Source organism: Abramis brama, assembly GCF_963993115.1.
Source record: "Abramis brama genome assembly, chromosome: 17".
Taxonomy (NCBI): Eukaryota; Metazoa; Chordata; class Actinopteri; order Cypriniformes; family Leuciscidae; genus Abramis; species Abramis brama.
The window spans coordinates 15903720-15920364 of NC_139979.1; the positions used below are offsets into that span (position 1 = coordinate 15903720).

The 16645-nt window shown below is 37.7% G+C and overlaps 1 protein-coding gene across 2 annotated transcripts; it reads left to right on the forward strand.

Annotated features, from left to right (window-relative positions):
• The first annotated feature begins 340 nt into the window (after nt 1-340).
• On the forward strand, nt 341-16518 carry esrp1 (epithelial splicing regulatory protein 1). Of its 2 annotated transcripts, none has more exons than XM_084089714.1 (15): nt 341-863; nt 1328-1456; nt 1777-1890; nt 2004-2118; nt 2667-2765; nt 2861-2915; nt 3570-3680; nt 3788-3920; nt 4044-4086; nt 4759-5060; nt 6739-6972; nt 9621-9807; nt 12276-12483; nt 14081-14252; nt 15330-16518. In XM_084089714.1, exons 1-15 carry the CDS (start codon nt 732-734, stop codon nt 15438-15440), a joined length of 2145 nt encoding a protein of 714 aa, XP_083945840.1. In that variant the 5' UTR covers nt 341-731; the 3' UTR covers nt 15441-16518. The 2 variants fall into 2 exon arrangements, with proteins under 2 accessions (XP_083945840.1, XP_083945839.1); XM_084089713.1 differs by having other exon boundaries at nt 494-863; nt 9621-9819.
• Nucleotides 16519-16645: the final 127 nt, after the last annotated feature.

The window sequence follows — 16645 nt, forward strand, 5'->3', positions numbered from 1 at the left end:
ACTTTCACTGTTGAACAATTGTGGCCACTTAATAAAGTGAGGGCAAAACCATGTGTGTTGGTAAAGTTTTGTTGCATGGAGGGGTTTGTGCATGCTTTGTTTCCATCTTTCATTCACTCATTACAAGGACTGCAATGCATAATAAAGGATGTATAGCCTATAGCCTGTTACTTTTCAGACATATTTTAAGCATATGGATTTTGTCAGGCAAATATTTATTTAGTAGAACAATTGTAAAATTGATTGTGCCTTGCTGCATTTTTACACATAGGCTACGCCCTGTTCGTGTTTGATGGCAGGTGAGCAGGTGTTAATGCTGGGTTATTTTATTAGTCAACGTGTAATAAACAGATCCTGAATTCCCTCACATCATGTAGCACTAGCGCTTTTTCTGCGTGCCATGCCACGTCCTTGTTTCTCAGCAGCAGTAGGAGGGCTTTCTCTTGGGCAGGTATCTATTACCTGTGTCACGTGGGCGGTGGCCAGGTAGGGCGCACACAAAACCAGCGCGATCCAAGCAGCCATTGCGGAGCAGAGCCAGGGGTTTCGGACTGGTTTGCATCGATTCTCGAGTAATTAAAAGGCCATCAAGGGCGAGTCCGAACCCGGCACTGATCTGTCCGTAGGTGTGGGGTCACTGGGCTCTTCTCTTCTCTGTCACCTGGAGTTGATCTCTAGGGTTTTGCTTTTGCTATCGGGGTGGTGACAATAGTTTTTTCTTCTTTTTAAAAATGACGGTTAATCCCGATTATCTGGTGGTTTTATTCACCACCACATCTGGCGCAAGTGGGGACCAATTGGGAACAGATGAGAAGGAAATTGTACAGTTGGTATGGCAAGTTGTGGATTTGGCGACTAAAAAGGTAGGCTAATTTCATATTTCCCGTGATGGTGTGTGTGTGTGTGTGCGCGCGCGCGCGTCAATAGTTAGAGAGATAATTATAAATATTTTACATTTAGCCTATATGTCATATTTTATAAATTATGAAATCTAAGGCCAAATAAATGTAGGCCTATTTATTTATTTATTTCCCCCCTTCCCATATCTATCTGTCTGTATGCGTGTGTAGCATGTGCCTTTAGCCCGATTGTGGTGGCGGTGAAAGATCGAGAGTTAAAAACTATTTTATTTTATATATGTCAGATTTATTTAAATTACGGAGACAAAATATTCTATCTATCTATCTATCTATCTATCTATCTATCTATCTATCTATCTATCTATCTATCTATCTATCTATCTATCTACTTTTTACATCTATTTATTTGCCTATGGAAATGTAGGCTATATGTTGGAAGTGAGCATTTCTCTCCTTTCTGCTTTTAGACTGGTCAGGTAAATGAACTGCTAGTCAAACCAGATCACGTTGAGCTTTCTGAGGAGTGTCAGGAGGTGAGTGGACTCAGTGAGGATGCCTTGACAACTGCTGATTCGCTTGAGGAGGCCATCGAACAGGTGATCATTCTCACATTCTCATATAATCTGTCCTGACAGGTTGCCATTTATCTTTAAAAGGGTCAGTTCAAATACATAAGGATGTTTGCATTTGAGAGTGGATCATTTCAAAGGACACTTGAACTTTCTATTCAAACTCCTCTTGAGGGAGGGTCTGCCTATAGACCATTTAAACTCCAATGAATGATTGCATATCTATACACACTATTAAACACATTATTTAACAGCTTGTGGATTGATATTGGCTCAAGCAGCGTCATGGGTATGTATTAAATGCCACACAAAAGTGCCGTTTACTTAAAAGGTGTCTGTGTGTGCAGTTAAATCAGAAGTTATGTGCAGAAGTGGACGCAGGTGCAGGGAATTCCTTCTGCCTCTGTACGGATGGACAGCTGCACGTGCGTCAAGTCCTGCATCCCGAGGCTTCCAGCAAGGTATCAAACTCTAAATACTGCAAGTGTGTGGGTGATATTTGTAAAAAAAAGTTTAGCTAATAATTTATGAGCGCAAATGTGTTTTCTTGACTGCTTTCTTTTGTGCTTTTCAGAATATTTTGTTGCCTGAGTGTTTCTTTTCGTTCTTTGACCTGCGGAAAGAGTTCAAGAAAAAATTCCCATCAGAAGGGGAACTGAAAGACTTGGATCTTCAGGTCATGGCTGAGTGTATCCTTAAAAACATGTTAAATTCTATATTTTTATGTAAGTCTTAAAGGGATGAGAGTATATTAATATACACAATAGTTCATAATTATCTGACAGCTAGGTTGAGGAAGTTGCATTTGAGTGTTTATGTGAGAGAAAGGTAGGCAACAGGGTGTTGGCTGCAGGATCCCAAGGTTTTGAAATGCAAATAGACTCACAATAGTGTGGGTTCAATTGAGCCAGCAAGAGAAAGCCAAGAGTGTTTAGCCAACAAGCTTAACCTGCCACACCTACGCTGTAATGTATTAATGCCTACACGCACACACACACACAAACAGAATCAAACACAATGCAATGGCACAGCCTTCTGCCATAATAATTTTATGGTTAATCGAGAGTCATTCTCTCCTTCTATGTTTCTTTATGGAAGACTGCAGTGTTTCAACGGTCCTTTTGCAGTTATAACCCCTGCTCTAGTTGTTCCTTGCATCTTTACTGTGTCATTAACTGGTAATTAAGGTGTAACACTAAACACAGACGCTGTATTCCTTGACTGCGGTTGCGATCAGACTTGAATGTGGTTGTAGATTCTTCTCTTCATGCTTTCACTGCTTACAAAGTTCAACAGATGGCAGATATTGTTTTAGCACTAATCTCGGATTCTGTCTGTAAGTCCTTACAATTTACATATTATTTGTCTGCACACATAGAGTTAATATTCGTAAGTGTTTCTGTTATGAACCTGCTTTATTCTTCTTCATAGGCCACAAATTCTCCTTACCTGAAAAAGTGAATGACAAGTTTGAGACAGGCACCTGGTAAGAACCGTTTTATTAACACTTTAGATTAGGGTCCAGTTCTCACTAATAACTATTAACTACGACTTTTGCCTCAATAAACTCTTAATTACTGCTTATTAATAGTTAGTAGGGTAGTTGTTAAGTTTAGGTATTGTGTAGGATTGTAGGGATGTAGGGATGTAGAATTCGGTCATGCAGAATAAGACATTAAAATGTGCTTTATAAGTACTGATAAACAGCTAATATCCTAGTAATATGCATGCTAATAAGCAACTAGTTAATAGTGAGAATTGGACCCTAAACTAAAGTGTTACCACAGTTTCTCATTTAAAATAAAATATATTTTTTAACTGTACTGTACAAAACAATAACAAAATATTACAGTAAAGTCTTGGGATTTTCTATAATGAATATCAATTTTTCTTATTAGAACTATAAAATATTAAGATTACTGTTTGTGATTGCAATTTCTATCAAATTAATCAAATGACTATAGAATGGAGATCGGAAATTCATGTTGTGTGTTTGGATAAAAATTTTATATGGCAAAATTGCTGCTGCTGCACTTATAATAGTGATTGATATAGTTCATAGAGGACATTAGTATTATAAAAGATGTTATTATTATGTATATAATGTTTCTGTTTATACTGTATGTATGGTTGTGTATAGCAGTAAGATGGAGAGGGTGGATGATAACACAGTGATCAGAGCTCGGGGTCTTCCATGGCAGTCCTCAGACCAGGACATCGCCCGGTTCTTCAGGGGTCTCAACATCGCCAAGTATGCAAACAACCCGCACGGGCTACTCTGGTTTAATCAATTATCATTATTCAGTGTGTGCACAATACCAATCTGTCTGATGACTGACTGTGTGTGTGTGTGTGTAGAGGAGGTGCTGCATTGTGTCTGAATGCTCAGGGCAGGAGGAATGGAGAAGCACTAGTGCGGTTTGAGAGTGAGGAGCACAGGGATTTGGCCCTGCAGAGACATAAGCATCACATGGGCACCAGATACATTGAGGTACACACTAATTCATAAAGCTATTTGTACTAAAATATATTTTAACTCGTGTTTCTGTAAATGAAGTTACATTAAGTGCCATGATGAACAAAATGCCTGTTACATCCACCTTTTGCATTGCAGGTTTACAAGGCAACAGGTGAAGACTTTCTAAAGATAGCAGGAGGTAAAAAGACTTTTTTTTTTTTTTTTTGGCTTGTCTGTGGATAGGGTTGGGAACTGAGAACCAGTTCTTATTCTTATTCAGAACTGGTTCCATAACTGATTATATTTCATGAGTAATCTATCCTTATTCAGAACCGGTTCCAATAAAAAAGAAAAAACAGAGCAGTGTGACCAGTGTAGTCTGATTCCCAAACGAATGACTTCTATGAGTTGGTTCTTTTTAGTGAATCAAAAACATACAGTGCAAACAGTGTAGTATGGCAGCAGGGTAAATGACAAATGAGGTGAATCATAAACATACAGTGCTCATTAAAAGTGTAAACACAACTTTGGTGAGAACTGATTTACATGTTTTATTATTGATTGATTTTCTCATCAATTGTCAGTGAAATTGCATTTCTTTTTCCAAATATTTCTTCCTTAAAAAGTTAAGGAACTTCACCGGAATTGGAACAGGAACTGGCTTTCCTTTCCCATCCCTTTATGTGGAAAATCTTGGACATTCTAGTTCTACTAGTTAGTCTATGAGTGCAGTTGTAACAAACTGTGTATATCATCTGATTTAATCTGAGTTTGAGATCTCTCTGCGTTATTTGCATTGGTTTCAGTTTGTTTTGTAATTTTAGCTTCACGTTGAGAGGCTGATGAATATGTGTGAATGTGTGATTGACAGGTACCTCTAATGAAGTGGTCAATTTTCTGTCGAGGGAGAATCAGGTTATCATACGCATGCGTGGACTTCCGTTCACTGCCACCGCAGAGCAGGTGCTGCAGTTCTTCTCCCCGGCGTGTCCCGTGACCGACGGCACCGAAGGCATTCTGTTTGTACGTTTTCCCGATGGCAGGCCCACTGGGGATGCGTTCGTCCTGTTCTCCTGCGAGGAGCACGCTCAGAACGCGCTGAAAAAACACAAGGACATCCTGGGCAAGAGATACATAGAGCTGTTCAAGAGCACTGCGGCTGAGGTGCAACAGGTGAGGGCGGCACTTCCTGTTTATTTTAAAGTCATCAGTTGTGTGGAGTATTTTTTTAGTTGGTTTGGATTGTTGGACAGACTCAGAGGGGTAAGTAAAACGTGAGGTCTTTGGGTGTGTGAGTGTGTGAGTGTGTGTACAAGTGTGTACTATATCTGAACGGCCCTGCTCGCTGAACAAACACTCAGCTCAGTAATCTGTAAAAGATTAGCTTTTCAAAGCTGTCATAAAAACTCTCTCTCAGTCCTCCCGTTCTTCAATGTAAAAATTTCATTGTTACTATTTTTGTAGAATTACTTGGAATTCCTTCTTGTTACTTTTTAGCTGTCGTCATCAAACCAAGGCTACTCAACCAATAGCAGGCGGTTTAGCTCAATTTAACCTGTGTTTTAGCAGACACTGTGTGTTTGACTATCTCACCTGTGTCCATCACAAGTAAGGGGTTTTTGATGCTCAAGGGTGTGTCGGTTAGAACACAGGAAAAGAGAATCCCATCATGACTTATATTAATAGTTGGCTGTTGTTAGGTTATTTAATAAGCAGCATATTTACAATTGAATCACCAAATTATACCAAAAGACTGATAAACCTATTCAAATTTAAAAAGCAGATGTGCCTAATCCGTTACACAACAAATGCAAACTGGTCCTGCTCGTGTACCTGCTACAACTGTAAAATATTTTTTTTACAACCAATACTTTTGTTTCTTTTGTCTAAAACCAATATTTTTAATCGTTCAACAGCTACTTTTTGACACAGTAAGTACATAATCATTAGACCACAGCAATGAACATAACATGGATAATAAATATATTTTGTTTTATAAAGATTCTTTTTTATGCCTTTTTTAAAGTTTTTTTTCTATCAAAATGATTGCAGATTTATTTTCTACTTTGTTTTGGGCTATCTAACTTTTACCATGGTACCATGTGATTTTCATCTAAGAATGAATGTATGGAAATTGAAAAAGTATTGAATATTGGTAAAATATATGGGTTTAAATTGATTATAAGTTTATCTACCAAAGTACAGATGGTTTCGACTGGTCAGATGATTGAATTAAAAGCAGAACAGGTAAAACATTAAACGTTTAAATGTAAAGCAAGAAGCCTAAGAAACCAAAGTGATGGTTTGGGTTGCTCAAACAGAAAGTCCTACAAATGTAAAACTGACCAAACATACGGTGGTCAAGTTGTCTTCATATATTATGGCATTTGAGGATATAGACACACCAATCTTGTGTGTGTGCATGGTTTCAAGTTTATTTGTATAGCGCTTTTCACATAACAGCTTAACAGAAAATAATTGTTTCAGTGTTACAATTTAAGAAGAGTTCTATTATCAGCCAGAGATGAGTGTATATATATGTCCATATGGCAGTCATATACAGCTGTAATATAATGCATGTTATGTGGTTAGTTAACGTCATGTATTCAGTTAAGCAGATACAACAAATGTGTTAGGCTACAATCACAAATTGTGCATGCTATTATTGCAAGATAAGGATACTATTACAATAGTAGGAGAATCTTCTTAGGAGAATGGCAAACAGTATCAGTACCTCCAGTTAAAACTCAGTTCATCCATCATCTCCACACCAGGAGCTATAAACAGGCAAAGTCTTCTTGATAATATGCATTACCAGTCATATACTCTAACTCCAGCATTTGTGTGTCAGGTACTGAACAGATACTCATCAGCGCCGTTGATTCCGATAGCCCCATCCCCCATCCTGTCTGTGTTGCCACAGCCCACATTCGTGCCCCAAACGGCAGCAGTGACAGGTGTTCGGGACTGCGTGAGATTGAGGGGTCTGCCGTACGATGCCAGCATCCAGGACATTTTGGTTTTCCTGGGGGAATACACTGCTGACATCAAACCACATGGAGTACATATGGTGCTTAACCAGCAGGTAAGGCGCTCAGACCCATTTATGTCCTTATGAACTGTAGTCTACTACTAACCGTTGTTACTGACTTTGAATTCATGTGGGAATAATCCAATATAATAAACACACCTATGTAGTTCAGAATGTGTTATGTCAGAGAGGTTCCTCCCTTTGGCTCAACCAATCCATAAACATGGGTGGTTAATCAATCAGTGCAGCAGCTTCTGTCAGGACTTGCGTTTCTTCATTCCTTTGTAATGTGTTGCTGTCATGCCTTGGTTCACACAATATATTTTAAAGCACGCTGAAGAGAACTAAACATAAGCACAGGATTTAAGATTCAATATTTACACCCAAACCAGGTTTCAAAGATAGAAACATAAAAAGCTGGCTTGCATATTTTCAGCTAGACACAAAGATTTGAATGATTCCGATTCCTCTATTTCCTTTACAGTTCAATTAACGATTCTTTTACAGTACCTTCCAAACGTCTGGGGTCAGTAAGATTTTTGAAAAAAAATGTTTTTGAAAGATGACGTTTATGCTCACCAAGGCTGCATTTACAGTAGATACAGTAAAAACAGCAATCGTGTGAAATATTATTACAATTTAAAAATAACTGTTTTATATTTTAATAGATTTTAAAATGTAATTTATTCCTGTGATGGCAAAGCTGAATTGTCAGCAGTCATTAATCCAGTCTTGAGTATCACATGATCCTTGAAATCATTCAAATATCCTGATTTGCTTCTCAAGAATCATAATTAATTATTATTAGTAGTAGTAATTGTGAAAATAGTTGAGCTGCTTAATATTTTTGTGGAAACCATGATTACATTTTTCAGTATTCTTTAAAAGAACAGCATTTATTTGATCATTTTTTATAACAATATTTAACTTCACTTTTGGTGGCGTAATGCATCCTTGCTGAATAAAGGTATTAATTTCAAACAAACAAAAATTATATTTTTGAATGGAATATTTCATTGCCACATGATAAGATGATTTAAAACAATAGTTTTTTTGTTTTTGTTTTTTAAATCTTTTTAAAATGCTATCCAATTATATTGGATTAACTTTATATTAAACAACAATAATAAACAAATGAAAATGTGATAATATATTTTATTATTTTATTACTGAAAACTACGTTTAACTACACATTGTCATATTTCTGTTGGTTCATCAAAATAGCCATAAATCATTAGTGTATTGGACTGTAGGACAAATCAAATCAAAGAACCAATTAGAGTAATTTGTTTTCGGGAGATGAAATACTCTGTTTTTTGATTAATTAAAAAGAATTGGCTCAAAAGAGTCTTTAATTGTTTTGTAAATGAACTACACTGTTCACACTGTCTATTTAGTGCTGAAGATTCAGTAGCATTTTGAATAACAAGTGCAGGAATCTAGTACAGTGAATATTCTAGAACAGTGTTTCAGAATATTTTTTCAAAATGAGTTTATAATAAGATTAAGTTTTCTGTTCCCAACCCTACTTTTAACTTGACACGGCACCTTAAAAAACAGCCACTCCTGACAAAAGATGCTGAAAAGCAACAGCATTGAGACATATTTAGTACAGTGACCAACAATTAAAAACAGAAACACTGTTCTGTGCACTTGTTTCATTCTTTTTAAAGGGGTCATATAATGTCATTTTTGTACAAGCTAATATGATTCTTTAGGGTCTAAATTAAAAGTTTGTAATATACTTTAATTAAAAATTCTCATTAGTATTGTAAGAAAACAGCTCTGTTTTCAGCACGCCGTTTCAGTGCATACGTCTTTAAATGATAATGAGCTTTGCTCACCCCGCCCCTCTGTTCTGTGCGTACACCGTTTGTAATACAATAACGCTTCGTTCATTATAAATGTGGGATTATGAATTATATTGAAAACGTCGTACATAGAAAACATGCCATAATGTACCCTGAGTGTAAAAATAGCTGCATTCATCGAGAAGCGTGCAAGCTATTTGCAAAGATTAATATAAAGATTAATATAAAGGTCAATAAAACGTTACACTCACTTGTTCTTCTGGAGGTTCAGCAGGAACACGAATAGTTGGTACTGATCCTTTTTTCAGGAGCAGCTTCTTAGCAAAACCAGCTTTATACTGACCCTCGTTTGTAAAGCAGTCTGGTGAAATGATTCGCGCAGACATGACAGCATTGACGTTGATCGTGGGGAATATTCCCTTTGAAAACAAACTCAGCCACTGCGTCTTCAGCTGTACGGATTTAGAAACATCATCAATATGACTGCTGTGTTCGTTATTACACCCAAGAACAGAACACCACAATCGTTAGACGCCATTCTACTCAGCACTCCAGCTATCAACAATGAACGCGCGTCGGCGCGTGCTATGATTGACAGCTCGCTCACGAGGGCGCGAGGGCGGGTCTGTGTTGAAACGCTGCTGTCAATCAACCATCGTGGGAGGGGCGTCGATATTGTGACGTCACAATATCGAACAGCTTGATTTGAGACAGGAGGAAACATATAAGAAGATTATAAAAAAACACTGGATGGATTTTTATCATTTTATGATGGTTGTGTACAGGCACTGCCAACACACATTTCAGTACAATCAACTTGTAAAAGTGCATGTACCATTATATGACCCCTTTAAAAATAGAGTTTATGCATATGTTTGTGTGTTTGGTCAGGGTCGTCCTTCGGGTGATGCTTTTATCCAGATGCGTTCAGCTGACCGGGCGTTCCTGGCGGCCCAGCGCTGCCACAAGCGCAGCATGAAGGAGCGTTACGTGGAGGTGTTTGCGTGCTCCGCTCAGGAGATGAACATCGTGCTGATGGGGGGGACGCTCAACAGGAGCGGCCTCTCGCCGCCACCATGTAAGTTACGACGTAAGTGCCGCTGGGCTCTGGGTCTGCTTCTCTCAGCTGTGTGTGCGGGTAGGTGGCGCTTCACGCCTTCCTGTTTTTTCCCCTTTCTCTCATTCATTCATTCACTTATTCATGCATTCATTTGGTGGGTGTCCTGTCCATATTTCCTGTCCAGACAGGAATGGGCATCAGGAGCAGTTGGAATCTGGTTGGGTGAATGTTTTTTTTTTTTATTCAATTTAAATCTGAGGAGTTTGTCAGGTGCTTTTCCACAGCGTGGGAATGGAGGGCTTTGATTTTGGGGTGATTAAGTGCAATCTTTCTAAATCTAAATGTGCACAGAGTTTCAATACACATCATAATGCCACCAATTGCACTTTCAAACGCATGGTGTGTCATGGAAAGGCACTTTCTGTTTGATTTAGTTTAGATTTCTTTCTTTCTTCGGTTCTTGTTCTGGATAGATTGTCAGCTCGGTAACTTTCCTACCCTAACAACCAACAGCAGCAAAATCCTCTGCATGCCACAGGTTGAGTCTGGTTAAGGTGCCTGAACGCCTGTGGCTATGTGCTGCTGTGTGTTGAAGGGTGGAGGGAACATACCTGACTTGTAGCTGAATAATAATGGCAGATGTTGACAGTTTTGGGTTAAGGTTTGCTGCATGCTTTGTGTGAGATATTTGAATTAATAGAAATACTTTTCTTGCACTAAACTGGTATTTTTCAGATTCAGTGAGCAAAATATTTTGGCACATTTAATATTACAAAAAAAGAAACATAACCTTCACATGATAGATGGGATTTGTAATTGTACCTGCCGCAGTAACTAAGAGACATGCTTAAATTGGATTGGATTTAGAGGCTGGTTCACAGTGTAACAGGTTGAATTTAGGGTGGGATTTTGAAGTGGCTACTGCTGGTGGCAACACCGTTGATTTGCACTGCTTTGTTCATTGTTCGTATGATGAAATTACTACATGAACCTCTGATGACAAACAATGAACAGGACTGGAAAGCAGTTTAAAGGTGTAAAGCCCTCATTGTAACTGGCTTAGGGGCTTAGGTTCAGTCAGGACCACACCCTTTAATTGGTTGGCAAAAATACCTTAAATAATCACTAGGCAGTTTGCTTTTTTAGTCATAGTCATTGTCTTTTAATTCTTTAATTTTATATTATATTTTATTATTAGTATTATTTAGTAATTAGTTAAATTCATTCATTTTAGTCCTCTTTATTCTCACTAAAATGGCATACAAATTTGCCAACAAAAATAACATTTTGTTTGGCATTTTAGTGTGAAAAAAGACTAAAATAATATAACAAAGTGACAATGTATTTTTAAATATTATTTAAGTTCATTTTATTCTCACTAATATAGCATAAAGCTGTGGTTTTCAAACTTTTTGACTCAAATAAAAATAAAGGCTACAATATTTCCGGTATTTTTCGAGCTTTTTTATTAACAAAAACTGTTAGTATTAATATATTTAATTAAATAACCATGATTTATTTTGTGATCCCTGAAGTTTCAAGATCTGTATGTTCTTCAGTAAAAACAATAGTTATTAGAGAAAAAAAAAAAATTATTTCAGTTTACACCTAGATTTTTGTGTGTTTTTTGCATTTTAAATTTAGATTAGAGTTAGATTATTTTCAATATATTACTACTAATTTATTAATTAACCTACTTTTAAGTCATCCTGTGGGCCCCCTGGTTGAGAACCACTGGCATAAAGGTTGCGTTTGAGTGAGCAAAAGCAAATTAGTTCGGTTATCTGTGTTCAGCTTACTTTTAAGAATTGGATTATTTTAACTATTTTCAATTTCAATTATTTCTAAAATCATTGGAAGCGCATTGTTAACAGAGTGATGCAGGGATGACGTCAAAACCCAGAAGACTAATTTGCCACTGGTGCCTTCGAGATTTTCCTATGGGCTTTTATGATGTTTTTTTTTTTTACATTTATGAGTAAAATAAGGTCTGTGGTAAACATAACATGACGACACTTGAATGTTTTGTACATTCAACAGCGTAAACTGCACACACTCACAACCTAAACGTTCTTATCTAGTTACTTATTAGAAACATTTGTTTTTTAAATGAAAATAATAGCTACAAAATGTACATTTTCGATTATGAGTGTGTGTTATTTACACCGTAGAACAAAAGGCCTCATTATAAATCCCCATAGGAAAATCTCAAGGGAACCAGTGGCAGATTAGTCTTCCGGGTTTTGACGTCATCCCTGCACCAATCTATATCTTGCAGTGTTACCTAGTCTAGTCATATTGTCATCAAGCATATATCTTATTAAAACGTTTAATTATCACTGTGGTGCAATCAAAAAACTTTTTTGTCTTCAATTTCGTTGACCAAATTAACACACTACAATCCGTCTGATGGCCATAACTGGAAGCTTCAAGGTTGTTTTTTTCTCTCAATAATTCCTCAAATATCCCACCCTCCCCCATTTCAGGTTTGTCTCCTCCATCGTACACGTTTCCTCACGGGACGGCTGTCCTTCCTGCCGGAACTGTTCTTCCTTCAGGAGCAGTGCTACCTGTAGAGCAAGCTGCGATCTACCCGTCCCAGTTCCTGCTGAGTCCCCGGCCACTGGCACCAACAACGGCCTTCTACCCTGCCAGTAACCAGCTGTACATGAACTACACCACCTATTATCCCAGGTAAGAGTTATATCTGTTAGTGTGGTTTTTCATTATAAGATAAGCCATGCACATATACATATGCAGTGTATGAGCAATAGTTCACTGCAGTTTCATTCACATAAAATTATTAATGGGGGATTGAATACCAGTTATCTTTAAGTTAATGATGCGTCTAATACTCTAGTCAAAGTGTACCTATTAATCCAAAACTTAGGTACTTTATTGAGGAATAAAGGCATCATAGATGCATAGATATATCCAAGGTTTAAATATTTGCTTAGATATATCTAGAATTCACTTGAATTGCCTTGGAAACCTGTCTGAACCAGTTTTTTTTGGGAGGAATCTTCATACAGAAACGGGACTTCCTTACCTTTTAAACACAGTCAGCATATGTCAGAATACTCACCAGTAGCTGTCTCATGTTTACTGAGTGGTTTCACAAAGTGTGAATATTTACATACAACCATTGTGTAAGTGTGTATGTTTGTGTTTGAGGGTAAAATAATGTGTTTGGGCATGTACCTCAGGATTTTTTTTTGATGAGCTGCTCAAAAGAATCTCTAACAGCTGGACATAATGATGACTTTGTCTTTAAGAAGTGCACAACCAGGACTGGAGAGGCGGTATTAACATTAAGTGACATGATAGATTTATTTCGTGTCTTTCCTAGAATGGGCAGTTTGTGACTTTGCGAGATAAACAACATAAAGTAGCACTGGTATTACAAAACATTCAGTGGCACATACCAATCAAATACAGACGTGACACAAATAACACATTTGAAGAAAAAAATATTACTGACTTTAATGCGTTTAATTGATATTTAAAATATCACAAAATTAGGCTATTTATTGAGGATTTTGTGTCCCAATTACGTCAGTATAGATGCTCGATTAATCTGTCAGTCACTACTGGAGGTGTCGCAACATACGGTGACATGTTCTGCGACTCTGTGTGGTTAGGTGTCATGTCAGTGTCAGTGTGTCGCGATAATGTCAGTGACACATGCCACTATCCACTGGCACATGCCAATGAAGACCGGATGTGCCACCGGATGTGCCAATACGCATAGTGTCATGTGCCATTGGCTTCTGTGATGCCATGTCACTTAATGTTAATACTGCTACTGGAGGACTGGGTGTGTTTACAAGGCTAACATGCTACAAAGTGAGTGTGTCACGCCCAGGTCCATTAACATAGCTATAATGTGCATTTTAGTTCACTCCATAGTGGAATAACTGGTTCAGGAACTGTTTGTGTATGTGAGATTTAAGGAAAGAAATATGTTTATCTAGCTTGAGGAAGGCTACAAAAAAGTAAAGTGGAGATCCACAGAGTTAACTATCAATCTAACACAGCAGCATTGCCTCGACCAATGACGTGTGATTGGGGCGGGACTATTTGATCGACCAATGGAAGAAGGGAATTTTTAAAAATAAAATATATAAATCATATTTAATTTATATGAAAGTTTAATAATATTTTAATATAATATATATATATATATATATATATATATATAGACAAATACATATTTAAAAAAAATATATATATATATATTTTTTTATTTTTATGTTTTGCTTATTTGGCTATCTTTGTCTGTTTTCAACAGCCCACCTGGCTCCCCCCCTAACATCAGCTACTTCCCTACTGGCCACAACCCTTCAGCAGGCTCCGTCATCTCGGCCCCGCACACAGCACTGATACGAATGCAAGGCCACGTCCCTTCCCATGCTTATAATCCTGGGTTTAAAGAGATCCTCAGCATGGTACATGGGTATCAGGTGAGTTTAAAATATTCCCACAACTCTACTATAATACCAATGCGAGTTCAGGAAGAGACAGGAATTTCTTTCATGCCATTTCTCTGATTATTTCAGTTAAATTCCTGCAAAAAAAGCAAGAATCTAAATTATTTACAGTTCACTGATGACGTCTAAAGAATTTAAATGTATTAGCGAGCAGCTTCAAATGGGCTTTCATAATGTTAATGAGCGCCACTGATCCAAATACAAGTCCTAGTTTGTTCCACATCAGAAACTTGTGTGTGTGTTTATAAGAAGGGCAGGGCTGGATTGTAGGGAACATTAAGGTGTGTCCTTTGCCCTGCAGTGCTCAGCATTGAAGATTTAGATGCTTTAGTGGGTTTGAGTAACAGGATCGCATAGTTGCATTGTCACACCCCCTCAATGAGCTAAACAGGTTCCTCTGGTCTAAATTCCCTCAGACACAAACACACACACGCACGCAGTTAAGGTGCGGTGCATTGGCCTGCTCAATCTTGACTCCAACTTGACTGCTGTCTCTCTGTTCTATTGCTTTGGGATGCCAGTGTTATTATTCTGCCATTCGTGATCAGCTAAACGAAAACATATATAAACAATGCACCAAATGAAAACATAATGAACAAATATATATATATATATATATATATATATATATATATATATATATATATATATACACACACACACACACACACACACACACACACACACACATACACATATGACATCTTTAGCAATTATTATTTTAATATAACAATAGTATATACTGAGTAGTACTGTGAATTAAACAGAATATTTATCTGGAAGCGGACACCATATATTTGACACCACAGGAGTGAATCCTTCTGTTAGTTTGCCTAATGGGATAATGAACCCATTCTAAAAACAGCTGTGACTCCTGCCATGCACACCCACAATGTGCGTCTTTCCCATGCAGGCTGTACATTCGCCTCAGGCGGTTTGCTAGTTAGTCAGTAGGAGGGCTGTCACTCATTTGAGGTGGGGCTTATTACAAATAATGAGGCATAAGCATGTGTCTCTCGAGTAAATGTAATTTCTTCCTGTCTCCTTCAGCCCGGCAACACAGACGCTTTGGTAACTCTCCCTTCTATGCTGTCAGCCAAGCATCCTATTGGGGACCAGTCTGTAGGAGGCGGAGCCTATCTTGACTTGCAGTTGCTTTAAGCCAATCTATTGATGAGGCCACACCCCTTTGATGGATTCAACAAACCCCTCAAAACAAAGCAGTTTATGCCATTTATGCTATTTATATGAGAATTTTTAAAATAGTTATATGTATTTTGACATTAATGTATATTGTACATTGTTTTTTATGCATTAGAGCTAATATTCTGCTCATAAGGTTTTTGCTGAAGACGTGTGAGTGTGAGTTTGTATGTTCGTGTACATGCACATGCAGTGATGTTCACTCAGGAAATAGCTTCTTAAACCAGGGTCTAAACATAGATGCCGAATCAAAGGCAGACTTTCACTGAAACCATAAATTTAAGCCAAAGGACCAGAAAAAAAGTGTGTTAGTGCCTCCCTGTTGATGTGACTCTACCGTGAGAATGTGTGAATGTGTAGAGACCTTCTCAAGACTCTTTTTTTTTTTTTCTTTGAAGGTTTAAATTTGCATGAAGTTAATAGAGCTAGCTGTTATAACATGTTTACAAGATTCGCCAAATCCTTACACCACGCACAACGCAGTTCGTGGATGTCTGAAACATGTAGTTCTGCAAGTAATTTCGCCAAAATAGCTCAGAATCAGGAACAACTTACTTTTTTGTGCTTTATACCTGTGTCGTGCATCAGAAAAATATGTATTGTCCGTACCAATCAATGTACAAAATCTATAGATAAATGTGCTTGTTGATGTGTGTATGTGTAGTACATGTAACCCAATTGATGAATGTGTGTGTGTGTTTGTGTGTGTGTGTGTGTGTGGGTGTATGCACCATAACCAAAAGTCAATGCATGTGTGTTTATTTACTGCACTCAGAGAGTGTTTTCGGGCCTGCTGTAAAGCACACTGGTGTATTTTCACCCATTGTCTGTGTATTAAGGAGAGTGTTTGTGTGCATCTGCTGGAATGTGAACAGGTTTATTTTTGACCTGCAGCTGTATCCCATCTGTACCCTCCCGTTTGTTTATGCCAATGTGCCTCATTTATTATACTCTGTGCTTTTTTTAAATACTAAGAGTAATTTGCATGTTTAGGCTTTTATGAGCAGTAGGAGTAAAGCGTATGACAGTGAAATAATCAGTGTGATTTATTTGTACTAGTACCCACACATGCCAACAGGCAGTAGTTAAGCAGAAGCACAACTCACTCATGTTACCGATCTGTTACCATCATATTTGTAATTCTTAACATAGCTAGAAATGAG

Excerpts from the sequence above, each read along its gene's own strand:
- esrp1 (XM_084089713.1), top strand. The coding sequence starts at position 732 with ATGACGGTTAATCCCGATTATCTGGTGGTTTTATTCACCACCACATCT. Across the intron at positions 3,681-3,787 it reads AGGGGTCTCAACATCGCCAA|AGGAGGTGCTGCATTGTGTC; the intron begins GTATGCAAACAA and ends GTGTGTGTGTAG. Across the intron at positions 4,087-4,758 it reads CTTTCTAAAGATAGCAGGAG|GTACCTCTAATGAAGTGGTC; the intron begins GTAAAAAGACTT and ends TGTGATTGACAG.